This window comes from Styela clava, chromosome 11 (genome assembly GCF_964204865.1).
Source record: "Styela clava chromosome 11, kaStyClav1.hap1.2, whole genome shotgun sequence".
NCBI classification, from domain to species: Eukaryota; Metazoa; Chordata; class Ascidiacea; order Stolidobranchia; family Styelidae; genus Styela; species Styela clava.
In genome coordinates, this window is record NC_135260.1 from 14,210,241 (window position 1) to 14,226,719 (window position 16,479).

The window sequence follows — 16,479 nt, forward strand, 5'->3', positions numbered from 1 at the left end:
GACTTTGAAACAGAAGGTCGAATATCTCGCATATCCAATTGAATTTTCATATCTGCCGAATCACCTACTATCAGACTTTTCCAAAAAGATATTTCGGGGACACAATATGTTCATTTAGAATATCTTGGGTAAAAGTGGGGACGGCAAACGAAAAGTAAAGGATTTTTGGATGGAATACCGATATTTATGCATTTGGATGAAAATTTCTTTGTTTGGGTCCTTTTTAAATTGAAATTTATGACATGTTCGCGATATACAAATGATATAAAACTTGGATCGAAATGACTTCACAATATGTTTTTAGGATATCTCACTTCAATGTGGGACCGCCCATCGGAAAATACAGAATAACCGAGTGGTATATCGATATTCGTAAATATTGATGTAAATCTCTTGTTTGGGCCATGTTTGGAAAGATATTAAAACATGTTCCCGACATACACTCATTATGACGTCACAATATATATTTCTCAGCGTATCGTACTTAAAAGAGGAGCCGGCAACTGGAAAGTGCAGAATTTTTTGAGTGGAATATCGATAAATTCATGTTTGACAGGAATTCATGAAATGTTCCCGACATACAAATTTCAAAAAACTTAGTTCGAGATGTCACAATACGTTCTTTTGGATTATCTTACCTAAAAGTGGGGCAGCCCATGGAAAGTACAGAATATTCTGGTGGAATATGGAATGCACCAAACATTCAACCTATATTTGGCAATTGAATAGCCTACATTCCGACCAGCTTTCCTATTTTCAGTCGCGCTTTTTATACCGCATGTTATATCGTTTTCTGGCAACCCTATTTTAAAGTTCCGAAAAATAGAGACTAGACTTTGGTCTTTGACAAAGAGACTATTTTGGTCACTTTGGTCTGTCGGGTCAGCCGGGGCGGATGACAGAAATAGCATGAAAAATAGAGAAGAGATCAAATCAATAAGCTGAAAACTGTCGAATTGATAAACCTAGCTGTATTAAGTATACAATATTTCTGGCTCCTTCAATTACCGAAACGGGGAAGAATTTTCAACTAATGTTAAACCTTTTTTGACAAAGTTTAAGCAACATGACATTACTTTTAGCTTTCGATTTTGATCATACCATTGTTGATGCCAACACTGATACTGCAATTTATAAGCTCAGTCCAAATGGAGATATACCATCTGAAGTCAAGTTACCATATAAAAAAGGGCAGTGGACAGCATATACTGCATATATGAATGCAGTTTTCCAATATCTTCATGCAGAATGCGGTGCAACAAAAGACAGGTATGAGGAAGTACTAAGAATGCTTCCACTCACTGCCTACATGGATGAGATTTTTCAGTTTATTAGACAGCACCAGGCCAATATTGATTTTATCATTATATCAGATTCGAATACATGGTTCATCGATATAGTATTGTCGCAACACAATGCTAAAGATCTCCCAATCAAAGTTTTTACCAATGAAGCATTATTCAGAGATGATGGAATGCTTCAAATGACACCTTATCATATTCATGACCATGATATATGCCCTTACAATTTATGCAAAGGAAGAGTGATGCAGGAATTCATTGCTGAACGTCAACTTGCTGGAAAATCCTACAGCAACATAGTTTATGTTGGGGATGGAACTAATGATTATTGTCCTGCAACTACTTTGAGTGATAAGGATATGTTATTTGCAAGAAAAGGATTCTCCCTACATAAAAAATTGATGAAACTCGAGAATGATGTTTTGAAGTGTGAAGTCGAGACATGGGAAAGTGGCGTTGAGATTCTTCCTTCTCTGAAAAAAATTCTTGAAAGTTAAATAGTAAATACCTATATTAAAAAAAAATTCATGAGTCATATTTTTTTTAATTCATTTTTTTTTCATGCCAATAATGTGCAAAATTACCTTTGGGAAAATATTGGATTTTGTGAATGTTACACTGTGCATCAAGCATGACTATGACGCAATTCACTTCTACAGAATGTCTGTAATCTATTTTTTATCACATTTGTCTTTTTGTGAACAGGCATTAATAACCTGATTTGAAATATATTATGGGGTTTTGTTTGTAATATAATCTTGGTGACCCTGTACCATTGATAATATTATGACCTACATGCCATTTTAAACTAACAGTTGTTGAATTCAGCATGTTTTATTGTTGTGATATATATATTTATAGAATAACATTTTGCACATTTGAATTTAATTGGTTATTATATTTAAAGCCTCAATTACTTCAAGTTTGTTTATTCTTTTAAGTTAGCTGCCTTTTTGTAGTCTTCTTAAGAGTGAGGGTGTGATGCACCTATGCAAATATTTGTATTCAATGTTGCCTATTTACGTACTTCAACTTTGTCACAAAAGAGCTAAGCACAGTTTTTAAAAATTGCTTATTTTCAAGCATTTATATTTTTAGACAATCATTCTTGTTGTAATTCAGTACAGAAATTGATCATACATAGTATGAGCATTTATATTTACATTTAAATAAAGCATACTGGTACATATTTTATATCAATGTCATTATTTTCATGTATCACAGATATTACCATATTTTTCTAATGTTCATCACAAATGGAAAAGGGAAAACTTTTCACATATTCTGTTGATGATTTGATTGAAAAACCAGTTGAATGGGAAGAATGTGGGAAATGTTTGTCTGCATTTGACAAGCAACTCCGAAATGCATGGGATAAGGCAGTAAAGGATGGTAAGTGATTAAAAGTAGTTCTGAATTTTCTGGTTTAATAGGAGAAAGTCCCAGTCAAGAAAATCTGGAAAGAAATTTACCAAATCTTGATCTAGTTGTCATAAGTATATGGGATGCCTGTGGAAACAATCAGGCTTGTGCCCTTGATCAACTAAACTGGAGCATTAAGTCCTTGCATTTATTTCTACCCAATTATTTTTTATCCATTGCTACTTTTACATTATCAATTTCATCTTTCTTTTCAAATTTTGTCTCTCGGCAACATATATTTTATCTGATATGAGAAGGTAGAATTATACCATTTCTAAGATAAAACAGTGTTTGAATAAATATATTAAAAGTATGTTTCATTGTGGATATTTCTTTGAAACTAGGTAATACCGGTATTGCCCTTTCTAGAAAAATTACATTTACTACTAAAGATGAGATACAACTCAAATTACTGTGGATTATGTGAGTCAATTCATTTCAGCTACTTTTGGGTAGGTTTGTTTCGCTACTCATTGGATGATCTTGTTTACAAGAAGTTGAATTTACAGCAAAATGAAGACTTTCCTGTCCCTTGTGTCGCTCAGCTGAACCCACAGCGAGCAGTGAACAGAAGGAAAAGAGAATGTTTTGAATCTATGAATGATGATTTTGATGAAAAACAATTCAACTTCACAAAAATAGCAATACAAGAAATTTTAATGGAAGTTTGCTTAAAATCTGATGACAAGGTCATAACAAAAGAAAAAACTGAGATTTTGTTGAATATCAGTCCAATTGAATATGGTCATATTCTAATTGCAACGAATTTGAGCGATTGTCTCCCACAAAAACTAACAGTGAAATCACTACAAATTGCCTTCGATATTCTACAGCTAAGCTCCCAGCCAGGTGAGAACTGTCAGTTTATTACTCATATGGAAGATATCGAGTTCATGAATAATTATGAGAATAATGGACAAATGTTTAGAGAATTTGAATAAAATTGATTTTTCCACCAATCAGATATTGCTTTTTCCCAAATATTTGTACATGAATCTTTATCGAAGCTCCTTTTTGTGGGGTTAGAGTTTACGTGTTTACTGACCAAATTGGTATTGAGATAGGTAGATTAAATTATTTAATGAAAATTCTTGCACTTCGCAGGTTTTCGGCTTGGGTTCAACAGTCTGCATGCATGGGCTTCAATCAATCATTTGCATTTCCATGGAATGTACTGCGATCACGAAATTTTTGGTGATATATTGCCTGCAGAATATCATTTATCAAGTTCATGTGCACTAATCAATATAGCAAGTCCTCTGCCTGCATTTGTCTTTGTTGTTCCTGATGGTGACAAAGGCAGGCGAAAGGTGGATCAATCATTTCATATATTTGCTATTGCGTGCAAGCAATTTATTATATTCAAACTTTGCGCAATACTCTTGTCTCGAACCACAATCTGATCATGACCAAAAATATATGAATGATAATTTTTACTTATTTCATATCGTTCTGGAAAAGGTATTTCTGGTTTATATTTTGCTTCAATCTGTTTAGTTGTCGTTCGCTGTCTAAGATGAGTGGAGAATCTGTTTATTTCTATTAGCAAAATAAACTAAACTAAATTTAGTTCAGCCTTGCGATACCAGCAAATGTCCAGTTACGTTAGGACCATGAGATGTTACAATTTTTTCAACTTTAAAAATTGACGAAAATTATTATTAAGTTTTAACTCGACGGAAGATCATGAACAGTATCATATTTTATTTGTAATCGACTGATGGAGATGGTGTATTTTGTGGAGGGGTAAATAATATCATGCAAAATCATAAGTAATGCTAAATTCTTTTTGCACAGATTGCAGAAGATGTTGTGAAAGTTACTGATTATCTTCATCAAATATCCACACCATACAATATACTTTTGAATCGAGGAAAATTGCTTCGGAAAGATGGTACTCAAAGTGATAAATGGACAACCAGAGCCTTGGTATTTCCCCGAAAATCAAGCAAAAATCTTCAACCTGCTGAACCGTTTGATGTAGCATGTATAGAAGTTGGTGGACATTTTCCTGTAAAGGCTAAGGCATCGTTCGAAGATTTAACGGATACTAAAGTTTCAAATTGCCTGAAAGAAGCTGCGTTAGAAGAAGAAGTTTTTAATGATATTGTCCAATATGTCAAAATCTTACTGTCGGGCTAAATGATTGAAAAGTATGTTGAATGCAAATTTTTGCAGTTTTAATTCTTTTTTTAATCAATTACAATCAACAATCAATCGCACACCCGCCCGGACTGTAACGATGCCAGTAGTTTAGCTGGGCTGGTCTGAAAGTGGGCATCAATCACTACTGAAATTTACACATCACGATTACGTAAATTTCCAACGAAAAAGTCGATTGGCAGAGGGCATATACAGGCTTGTTTCCAAATAATTGATAGACTTCATGCTCTAGTCTGCGTGTGCTATTTTGAAACAAGAAATTTTCCACTTGCAGCTCTGACATTTTCATTTAATGGTTATATGTCAATCATTTCGGCAACTGTACTCTGACATATATTTGAACATTAAAAAAGTAGACAGACAATAAATTGTAGAGATGCAAAGTTGAAAAAAGGTATATGAAAGTAAGCGCCCACTCACAAAAAAATAACACAAGCACACAAAACAGTGTTTTAATTCAAAATCGGGCAATACTTTTAACTTGGTTTAAAATGAGGAAGCACCCAACAATCGCATATAAAAACCCGAATAGTTTCCGAGCAGTGATATGCAAAAAGCACTAGCGCGACAAATACATTAACTTTACAATAACAGTGTAAGACTTCGAAACAGTGAAATTTAAAAATCGATGTAGAACAAATGTTTACTGAGCAACTTTTGTGGTAATTTGTCGCTGTTTTGTACAGTATCTAACGTATTCATAGCCGTTTCGGCTAACTTGTTCGGCTGTTTACCGTTTCTCTTCCGTCGTTCCCAGTACGATAAACAATACCTGTACTATGTCTGAATTTACTTAGTGCAGCGTATTTTGAAAATGGGTATTAGCTAGTTGATTTTTACATAGCACAACAGGATTGTCATAATTTAATCCACGTTAACGAGTTTGTCGAGCCCGAAAAATATATTTATAGATTTTGAAAAAGTCTAGAAAAAATGCTAAGTAAATATAGTAATGAAGACACCAAATCAACAATATTTCCGGTCTCAATATTCGTTGGGTATACTTTTACGAGACAATAGTACTAATCTTGCCTGCTGTAGTTTCAGGTGCTGATTGCGTCATCGGTTTTGCTTAACGTATGAAACAGATAACGCAAACGGAAAAGCATTTATATATATATATATATGAATGAAAATAATATATATATATATATTCAATACCAATCAAAAAAATTTTGAATAAAAATACATAAAACGATTGGTTGTGTTATAGCATGTATTATTGGTAAATGAATGTGATGTTACCGTATATTGCTATATCGTAAATTGTCTCTGACTTGCAAGTTACCCGTTCACCCTTCAGCTTCAACGCCCACGTGAATGAAGATGCGTTAAAAATCTCTATATGTTTTTATTCGTAAATTTCCACAACACACAGAATATAAATCTTATGACATTTATCCAGACTAGCTTAGAATGGTTTACATCGTCTTCTCTCTCCCTATCGAAAGATATCGGAGTCGTATTTATACGTTGATCATAAATCCAATTAAATACTGTAAACGTGAGCTCGTGATTCACGTTATAAACAGAAATTCCTATTATCTCAACAAGGGTAATTAGGTACATCGTACGGATGGGAACTTAGATATAATTATTTCAATCAGTGCCAAAGGTCTTGAGAATATAGATTTTAATTTGATAATGACTGGATGGAACCTGTTATGTTCTTAAACCTGGTGTAATTTGATTCCTACGAAAGTCTTTGTTCGAATTTTGGGAAAAATTAACTTTGTTTTCATATTTTTAACATGAAATGGGGTACATTTGGGGGTTAGTTGCTATATTATCTCCCCATCTTACTAACTGGAAGTTTAAAGATTTGGCACCCTCTAATAAATTGAAAATATATATTTCATCAATATAACACGTTCTGTACACCTATAGCATATATGGTTGTTAGATGAATGTGATGTTACCGTATATTGCTATATCGTAAATTGTCTCTGACTTGCAAGTTACCCGTTCACCCTTCAGCTTCAACGCCCACGTGAATGAAGATGCGTTAAAAATCTCTATATGTTTTTATTCGTAAATTTCCACAACACACAGAATATAAATCTTATTCCATTTATCTCTCATTTGGGCCACTATTTGGACCGTTTGTTTTATCAAGAAACTTTGCCCAAAACTGAGAGATGAAGGACTTCCTAGAATACAACGGCTTCGGCAATACTTGGCTGCTCGCAGGGAACAAGTGAACCCTGTTGAACCACCTCAACCTCTTGTGCAAAACAATAGACAAGATCAGGGGGGTCAAATCTATCAATCCAGACCAAATCCCAATAATAGATTAAATTCGAACTTATACCCTAGTCTGGCAGACTAGTCGAATAGCAATGCTCATATTGTACATATATATTATACTTTAACATGATTTCTTTCTAACATGTGTTTTACGAAGAATTAAATACTTTGTGCATTTACATCAATACCTATAACAATAATATACCTCATGTATAACTATCTCAGGAATAACTATATTTAATCTATCTTTATACAGCTTAAAATTTATTTTTTATTTTTAGTTGAATTTCATGAAAACAGCACGTCATTTCCGCCTTCTCAGCCCAAATTGCATCCTTAGAATTCTCCGAACTCCTGCGGGGGAGTTATGTAGCCAATTAGTTGTTATGTAACTACAAAACTACACCAAATTGGCCCAATTCGTGAGAAACTCATGAAAACGAAAATTAATTATTCCCGTTATAGCAATTATCAATTTCTCAAAATCCAATTTCAAGATTTAATAGCATTTCGGTGCCATCCCATGTAAAAATAAAATTTATTTCCAGTAATATTCCAATAACGTAAATTCGAAATATCTTGTTAAAACCAAATTATCCACTTGAGAACAATTTTTTACATCTCATAATTGGAGTAAGTACGTGACCAGGAACGCGGTGACTTGGCAATAACAAGTTAATTGCTAGTAATGAACTTCAAGAAAACACTTTTAATAATGTTTGATTATAGTGAACCGAAAGCTAACCAGAAACCGGAATGACGCGTGATTCTTTAATCGTTAATGTAAAAATCTGTTTCTTTATTCTATTTTAATTGCTTGGTAGAAAGCTATATATTCAGCAATGTGTTTTGTGTTAATCAGACTAGATTTGATCAAATTGTGTGTACATTGTATTTCTGTATATATTGTCGGAATTGCAATAAACTCATAAGGTGTTTTCAAACGTCTCCTTACTACAGCCGAAGGCTATCGACAGATAGACAGTTCGAGTTAACGAACGCAAGACAAAACTATTGTCAGTCAATGCTGGGGTTATAATACATAAACCAGACCAATCTACAAACAATCTATGTGTAGTGGTAACTAATCACTATAGTGTAATACTGAAATTATTAACTTAAAATATATTCAAAAAGAATCCATAGACTTGCATCATGGCAGATTCACAGTCCACGTGTTGGTAAAATGGTTGGTAAAATGGTAAATACCGTTCATTGTACAAATTATACTTGGATCTATCTCGTGAGCTACTATTAGTCATAAAAGCAATTAGTTGTGCGTTACATGCCACGTGTTCATCAAGGTTTCTGCTTATTGATGAAATCGTTCTTAAATATATAGACATCCATTTTGGTGCACATTTTCCCTACTACCCGTCTCTCTTGACGCTTCAGCAGCATCATTTACTTTAAAAATTTAATTTGTTTCTTTTCGTCACTGCTCCAGTGGAAGTTCGTCGTATAATGAACATTGTAATCTTTATTATTGGAAGATTTATTGCCCTGGTCGAAATTGGAGTTGCTTACATCCATGGTTGATAATCACCTTCCGAGTTTCAAGTTTTTGCTATTAATATATTTTATGTAACAGTGTGCAGATTAACTATCTCAGAGTCGTCGCAGTAATCTTCATGAAATATTCTTTCCGCTCGTGATGTGCGTATGGAACTCCGAAACGCAAAGCTTTCTGTGCTATGATCTTGTGTTAATCCTCGTTCTGGAAACTCTAGTTTTGATAAATCTGGTTCACAACAACAGTTCTTGCGAGTCAGGTACAAAGTCAATAAAATTAGAAACACTGATAAAATAACGACAAACACGAATGCAGCTACGAATAATATCCATATCGAAATGGAATCTGCAAAGAAAAGTAATTTGAATTATTATAAATTTGAAAATCAGTCAAGTTTGCGCTAGTGCAAGATTTTTTTGGCGAATTTACAAACAAACGATACTGTCGTCTGCTCGTACTATAGACCTGCATAGTATCACTTTGCAGTTTGCACTACCTTAAATTTACCCCTGGTTATTTCAACTTACCTACGTATATATATGGGGTTTTACTTTTTGCGCAATTATTCAATCAAAATAAGAATTGTTTTAAAAATATTACTGTATCATGAGCCATGTTTCCTGTAGCCATTCAATTCAAACATGACCTACCTTCACCTTGATTTCGGAAACTGTCGCTTTCCATTGGATCTCTTGGTCCCAAATATCGTGCCTGAAATTAAAAAATCTCAATGCAGGAATAGAAGAAATGGAAAAGGTTATGTTGAATTTTTGTAAATCTGAAACTTACCAGGCCTAAATGGTATATTTTATTACGCTTCATATTTAGATGCAAATCTAGTCGCCTATTTATTTTTACCGCGCTGTTACTAGCGTATTCTGTGGAGGAAATTCTGAATATATATCTGAAGAAAAAAAACGCAAACACAGTCTAGCCTAGATTTGGAATGTGCTTCATTGGAAGCAAATAAGAGCTACTTAATGTGATTAGATTGGTCATCAAGGTAATCTCGAATACACAACATCAATGAACTTATCAAAATGTACTGAAAAAATAAGTGATAAAGTCGGAGTTTTGTAGCAGAGATGACTTTATTTGAGAGGATATGATTAAAATGTATCATTTGTAATATCAGTGAATTATCGAGTAAATTGTAACGTACATAAATTTTTTAGACCATAGAAAAGTACTTACTTCTGTGGACGAAAGTAGGATCAGCATCACAAGAGTCGGGTGTTCAATTGTCCTCATTTTTTATTTGCTTCAAGTTAATTGACTAGTCTGAGTATCAAATTTTTACGCAGATTGCTATAAGAAAGTTCAAAGTCGGTTATCAAATTAATTTTTAGCAAATATGTAACTCTAGTCTAGAGCAGGGGTCGGCAACCTTTTGTCGCTTGTGGGCCAAAATTAAGGGTTGCAAGTCATTGGCGGGCCGCACATATTTTTAGTAAGTTGGAAACTGAACAGATGATCCTTCTTATAATAAAAAATCAAGCAGTGATTCATCTCTCAAATAAAATATGGGTTTATTTCCTAATTGCATTGCATCTCAAAAAATCCCATTTGAATATTTTTCTGCGCCATCAACTTTTCTGCGTTTTGTTGCCATTTACCTAATTATAATTAAATTATAGGCTCATTAAACAAGTAATTGTGGATTATATACTTGTTTGGTTATAATATAATTTAGTCTACACGTGTCTCACAATAGATTCTGCCGTCTATCGTCAAATCAGCTGTTTTTTTACTATAATTCAGTGAAGCTTCGCGGGCCGAATTATTTTACGCCGCGGGAACATGAAATGCTTAAACCTTGTTAGAACAATAAAAGAAAACTTATTGACTAGAGTATCTTTAAAAATATAATATTGTTAAAGCACTAGCATTCTGCCCGAGCACGTATAAACGTTGCAAAAACGACACTAATAGGATTTGAAAAACAACTTCGGACTTGGGGTCTTGGAATATGGAATAAAGTCGAAATATATAATTTATTTAAATTGAACGTTACTGAAAAGACATAATAATGGCAGTAAAAGCTAAACAAATTCGATCAGTTTAATGTCAACTATCACATTTTGGAAGGTTGACTATATCGAATCGACAAAAAATAAACTGCTTATTTAAATAATAACAGTCGTCCAATATTATCAACAATATCTACTTCGGACTTGGGGTCTTGGAATATGGAATAAAGTCGAAATATATAATTTATTTAAATTGAACGTTACTGAAAAGACATAATAATGGCAGTAAAAGCTAAACAAATTCGATCAGTTTAATGTCAACTATCACATTTTGGAAGGTTGACTATATCGAATCGACAAAAAATAAACTGCTTATTTAAATAATAACAGTCGTCCAATATTATCAACAATATCTGATAAGTTGTTGGGACGAAAATATCCCCAACTGCATATATCTATAAGTAGATTGTTGTCTCTTTAGAACGTTACTACCTTTATTCCACTTGTTTTTTTGTATCCCCTTGTCCCCCAAATTATGTATCTGCAGTATGGCAACCCTGGTCTTTGCAACAACGAACAAGTCCGCATTGTTTTTGGACTGAGTGTCGATTGAAAGAACAAATTTTATATTATATCACTTGCTCTTTCAACTGAAGCGTCGCCATATTGCTCTACTATACACCGAGATATTCCCCTTGAATTGAACACCTATCACTCCCACCGGTTATGCGCCTTTTGGCTTGGACAACACCTGGATGATTCTGATTATCTAGGAATTTTAAAGGAGCTTGGGGATGAACTTGATACTCTCTTTTGTATTACCTTGTTTCCCCGAAAATAAAACTTGGTCTTGAAAAATACCACTAGGGCTTCTTTTCGGGAATGTCTTATATTTTTGTTCATCAAAAACAAAATTACAAAGTAGAGAATTATGAGATTTTAAAATATACAAAATATGCAAACCGATATCCATTTACTTTCAAATAACACTTTTTTATTCAAAATAACTGCAAAACATAGATTATCAATTATTTAAAACGTGTAGGAGAAATTTCTTTCTATCGCCTAGGTCAAAAAAAATTTCGCGTTATTGACTAGGTCTTATTAAGAGGAGTGCTTATATTAAAATCATTCTTAGAATTCAGGCTAGGTCTTTTTTTTCGGAGAAACACGGTTTCAACCCTTTCGGAACTGACTAATTTGGTATACTGGGTTTGAGGAAAACCAATTTATATTCGGTAGCATACTCTGAGTTATACAGCAATGCATGTAAAGTGGAACTCATACTTGTTTCGTATAGTCTTACGCAGCAATTTACACCAACGCAAATTTTGATAGACTCCTAAATTCAATTTTGTTTAACACATTTGCTGGAAAACTCAACCAATAATTAACTAAATAAATAATACGTATATTGTACTTGATAAAATTTAATTGCATCTCTCACAACGTTTTATTTTGTGTTTATTACGAATTTCGGTGGCTCCAATTATTTGAACTTGAAATCACAACAAAACATTGAAACTCCTGAAGTATGCGTACCAAGATGGCGCACAACCTGAACTTAGGTTGTGTACCAGGTTAGGGTTCAGGTTATGCGACAACTTGATGCGCATACTTCAGGCGTACCGAAACGTTCTCTGGTCCGATCTCCGAGCCGACAATGCGAGCGCTAACCGGTTTCGAATTACACCCCGGAACGTTCATCAATTTATGTAATAGCAAGTTCAGAATGATAAATAAATACAGCAGAATAGGTGAATAAAATTGAACATTGTTAAAATTATCCGCTTGTTTCTACATAATTTTATTTCCAGAGGGAGTCATAAGGAACAGGATCAGTAATCGAGCGACGCTGTATCAAGCGACATATTATCATCATTGAAATACAACTAATCAATTGATTAGCGATTGTCAAATTTGACGGTGTGTGATGGATCACTATAAAAGTGAATTGATTTTTATAAACATGTGTAGGCCTGATTCCAAAACATCTAGCTAGCGTGTAGCATCCTAAATCGACTGCGAACTGGGTCGAAGAATCTAAGTACATGTCTCGTTAGTGGGCTAGTAACACGCTATTTCTAACAAAGTTTATTTACCATTACTATTTTGCTTCATTGTTACATCATAATAAACCATTCGTGGTTTAGGACGGGTATTCGTTCGCCAGTGCTATTTGCAAGTGCAACATGTGTCTACTGCCTACTATGGGATATCTCGATACAATTGCATTTCTAGATAATCTCATCAACATTGCGCTATAAATGCTTGGAAACCCGCTACAAGGTGCGCAATTTTAATTTTGATGGCGATGATGCACACAAATAAATGAATCCCATAGAGCCCACATAAATTTTTGAAATGAATAAAACCCCAAAAAGAGACGTCTAGCGACAAATACATTTTCATTAGGCTAGTGAGTCACAATTAGTGTTCTGTCATTCGTATCTTTGAATGTGAAGGAATTAAATTACCGTCATATTTTGCTACATTTTGAAAATTACTAAACAGATATTGCTCTCGAAAATATGTACACATAATATCTTTTCACAGTCATTTTTGCTAATATTCCGTATGTTTGTTTGCTCTGTACAATATTGAAGTATATCTCACTCGTATCCAATCCTAAGTTTACACTCAGATAAGGATTATATTTCATATCCGGTAAATAAAACTTGGTCAAATACAGACAAAAAATAAAATTGTGCATTTTAGTGCGACACATACACTTGGCTCAAACAAATCAAGTCAGCTCAACTTTTCAACGCAAGATAAACGGAAGGCACAGGGATAAAGATATTTTTATATGTTTTGCGGCATGTCATACAGTAACATTTTACTTTTACAGTGGCGAGTAATGTATATATCATATTTTATACTTGCCATACTAGCGTAAGGCAAAATTCAAAGAGTATTCACTGTTTATTCTATTCAGGTTAGGTATATATAAGGTTTCATGAATGGTATTTTCATTTAAATATTAGAATGTTTAGCATACGTATATATCAAATCATCATATCATACACATCAGCGTTTTACAACAACCGAAATATCTACATAAATTATCGCACCTTTGCCTAAAATGAACATTCTAATTTAAATATTATAACAGTTCTGAATCAAATTTAACATAATACTATATTAAAAGTCCGTATCTGCATCGACACTACAAATTCTCTCACAAATATAGGACTGAGCAAGCCGGAATATTACTAAAGGTAACTAAATACTGACGCGTAAATAAATTCCATCAAATCATTTTCCTACAGGATTTGGATACAAAGAAAAACCTGAAAAATAAAAATACTATGCAAAAAATATTTCTGTAATTATTCAATAATGAATGTTTTTTTTAATTCTTACTGCCGTTGACTATACGCCTCAAATAAATTTGCGTTTGATTTGTGACCCATTAACAGATCCAAACAATTGCTTGGCAATTTTTTATCGCTCGGCTGTGTCAATTCAGCTAACATATTATAAAACGCGATTACTGGTGATTAAAGTTTATTTCAATCAAATCAGGCGCACGTAACGCAACAAGCTAATAACAAAAGGTTGTTTTTGTGAAAATTGGAAAGCATGGACCTCCCGCGTGGGATAAAAGGCTTAACCGTGGTGTTTTTTTTTTTATTTTGCTCATTAATATCAACCTAACATTTCAATGTTTACTTCATTGTAGTATGTAAATAGCAACAAATATATTTGCGTTTCTTGAGTTTCATACAAAAAGGAAATTGCGAAATATGCTTTCAAGGCTACACAAAAATCGCATTCGCTGAAGGAACGCAAACAACACCGTTTTGAAACATTGTACAATTTTTTTTGTGTATTGATATCCTATTCCGAGGTGCTGATTTTCAGTAATATCACCAATCATGAAGGCTTGTACAGCACGACATAAATGTCGCGATTCTTCCGAGTTCCGATTTTATCTGAGACAACCCTTTAAAATATTGAATATGCAATAACGCTCAACTCTCTATATGACACACGTGTCAATTACAGCAAAATTTGACAAACGTGTTTTGACTTTGCTTGGGAAAATATCCAACTAGTATATTTATTGTCCGCATTTAGTTTTGCGTTTTGTGGCAAAATTGAAATCTCGAAACTCGATATATTTCAGTACAAAAGGTTGCGACGCCTTTGAGTAAATTTGAGTAAAAAACACTTGTTACACGGATGATTAGATTTTTATAGTGTTTGAATACACTTAATTTTCGACCTTATATGCCAAATAATGCTGCGTTAGAGAAAGCAGCATTAGGGCGCAATTTATGTGCATCCATATTTGATAAACCCGGCATTTTACTGCGAAATTTAATAAATGAGGGTCTAAATTAAAATTAATTTCTCGGTTGAAAAATATGTCTTTAAAATTAATTCCGTTGAAGCTAAGCGAACTTTGTATAATTTGTATTTGAAATTCCTCCAAAAAAGGTTATATTTTACTCGCCAATCAAATACACATCAGGGTGGAACAAAAGTAGGGTAAAAGTTATTAATAATTAATTAATTCAATAACTGCTACCCTATCTTTTGGACGCCCTATATATGAGTTAATACATTATCAAGTGCGGACATATTCAGTCATACATACTCGACCGTCGTGTAATTCCGAAAACTCTTTATCACTATCTGGCCTTTTACTGTAACTGTAATGCTGCCCTAAAAGAAATACTTATCAGGTCAAAGCATATTTGAAATCATACTTCAATTTACAGCCTGTAAGTACAAACCACAAGTTGTGCCAGATAAAAGTAAATACCTCTAAACAGTGATTCTCTATATAATGTTAAACAACAACCGGCGCCGGATAACCACAATTCATAATTTTGAATACGTCACTATTCCGCAGAACTAAAAGTATCCTGAGAACTCTGACGAATGAGACCAAATACCCAATGAAATACGTAGTTCGAAGATTACAAGTCCCGTTAAACTTTGAACTGTGGTGCGTAATGCCGTACGCATGCTATTTTGATTTTACCCTTTCTCCGAGATGTTAAACATTTGCACTTCAAAAAAATCAGCTTCGATTATACAGAATTTCAGCTTTCGACACAGCCTATCTAATTTATCACGTCTTGTTGGCGTTGTTAGTTTGGTATATCCTCTTGTTTGACCCGGCTCATACTTTAAGATGCTCTCGATATAAATATAAAACCATTTTACAATATCCTCAAACTCTCTTCAAAGAATATAAAACCTTAATATCCAGTTTCGATTGAAATTTATTTTAAAATCATAAATTTAATCAACTCGCCAAGATTAATTGGTGATATTACTTCTCATATCAGACGCTTTACCTCATCAACTTATAATTTCTCAGATACTAATATATCATCACAGCACAATATTGATAATATACCTTATTAGAAACCCATCGATAATAATTTGACGATCTCATTTTATTGCCTACGTCACTCAGCATTCTTATTTTGATATAAATATGATCGATATTATTGTTTGTTGTATGACTGGTTGAGTCCTTGGAACTCAGGAAGTGAATATATTTGTATTTTCGTCATTGGCTCGGCTGCCCGATAGAATACTATATACCATGGAACGAAATTTCGTTTATACCAAATTTAAAATAAAAAACGCTCATATTTTGTAATAATATGTAACCGTAGAACGAGCGAAACCACCACGTAATAAAATTACGAAGAATTTCATAGTCGTCAATTCGTTTAGCTAACTAGCTAGCGACGAGAATAACATATTTTAGTAGCCTATAGCCATACCATTATTTTACCAACAATCCAAACATCAAGTTTGAACATTTGATAACAGAACCTGTCGTATTATAATGTTCACGCTGTGAGTATTCCTATGTACAAACGCCTGTATGACC

General features: G+C 33.6%; 3 protein-coding genes across 4 annotated transcripts; 2 read left to right on the top strand and 1 right to left on the bottom strand.

Moving 5' to 3' along the window:
• Window positions 1-486: 486 nt before the first annotated feature.
• On the top strand, window positions 487-2,526 carry LOC120347486 (pyridoxal phosphate phosphatase PHOSPHO2-like). The gene has a single exon (XM_039417490.2). The coding sequence runs from the start codon at window positions 1,067-1,069 to the stop codon at window positions 1,796-1,798; it is 732 nt and encodes a 243-aa protein (XP_039273424.2). The 5' UTR covers window positions 487-1,066; the 3' UTR covers window positions 1,799-2,526.
• A 10-nt stretch (window positions 2,527-2,536) lies between these two features.
• LOC120347485 (GDP-D-glucose phosphorylase 1-like) lies at window positions 2,537-4,947 on the top strand. 2 transcript variants are annotated; one of them, XM_039417488.2, is made up of 4 exons: window positions 2,537-2,693; window positions 3,180-3,572; window positions 3,828-4,033; window positions 4,521-4,947. In XM_039417488.2, exons 1-4 carry the CDS (start codon window positions 2,558-2,560, stop codon window positions 4,863-4,865), a joined length of 1,080 nt encoding a protein of 359 aa, XP_039273422.2. In that variant the 5' UTR covers window positions 2,537-2,557; the 3' UTR covers window positions 4,866-4,947. The 2 variants fall into 2 exon arrangements, with proteins under 2 accessions (XP_039273422.2, XP_039273423.2); XM_039417489.2 differs by having other exon boundaries at window positions 2,555-2,693; window positions 3,233-3,572.
• A 3,275-nt stretch (window positions 4,948-8,222) lies between these two features.
• On the bottom strand, window positions 8,223-10,165 carry LOC120347487 (uncharacterized). The gene is made up of 3 exons (XM_039417491.2): window positions 9,841-10,165; window positions 9,297-9,357; window positions 8,223-8,991 (listed from the first exon to the last, which is right to left on the bottom strand). The coding sequence occupies exons 1-3, from the start codon at window positions 9,895-9,897 to the stop codon at window positions 8,714-8,716; spliced, it is 396 nt and encodes a 131-aa protein (XP_039273425.1). The 5' UTR covers window positions 9,898-10,165; the 3' UTR covers window positions 8,223-8,713.
• Window positions 10,166-16,479: the final 6,314 nt, after the last annotated feature.

Excerpts from the sequence above, each read along its gene's own strand:
- LOC120347486 (XM_039417490.2), top strand. The coding sequence starts at position 1,067 with ATGACATTACTTTTAGCTTTCGATTTTGATCATACCATTGTTGATGCC.
- LOC120347485 (XM_039417488.2), top strand. The coding sequence starts at position 2,558 with ATGGAAAAGGGAAAACTTTTCACATATTCTGTTGATGATTTGATTGAA. Across the intron at positions 3,573-3,827 it reads ACAGCTAAGCTCCCAGCCAG|GTTTTCGGCTTGGGTTCAAC; the intron begins GTGAGAACTGTC and ends TGCACTTCGCAG. Across the intron at positions 4,034-4,520 it reads GTGACAAAGGCAGGCGAAAG|ATTGCAGAAGATGTTGTGAA; the intron begins GTGGATCAATCA and ends CTTTTTGCACAG.
- LOC120347487 (XM_039417491.2), bottom strand. The coding sequence starts at position 9,897 with ATGAGGACAATTGAACACCCGACTCTTGTGATGCTGATCCTACTTTCG. Across the intron at positions 9,358-9,840 it reads TCCTACTTTCGTCCACAGAA|GCACGATATTTGGGACCAAG; the intron begins GTAAGTACTTTT and ends TTTTAATTTCAG. Across the intron at positions 8,992-9,296 it reads TTTCCGAAATCAAGGTGAAG|ATTCCATTTCGATATGGATA; the intron begins GTAGGTCATGTT and ends TTTTCTTTGCAG.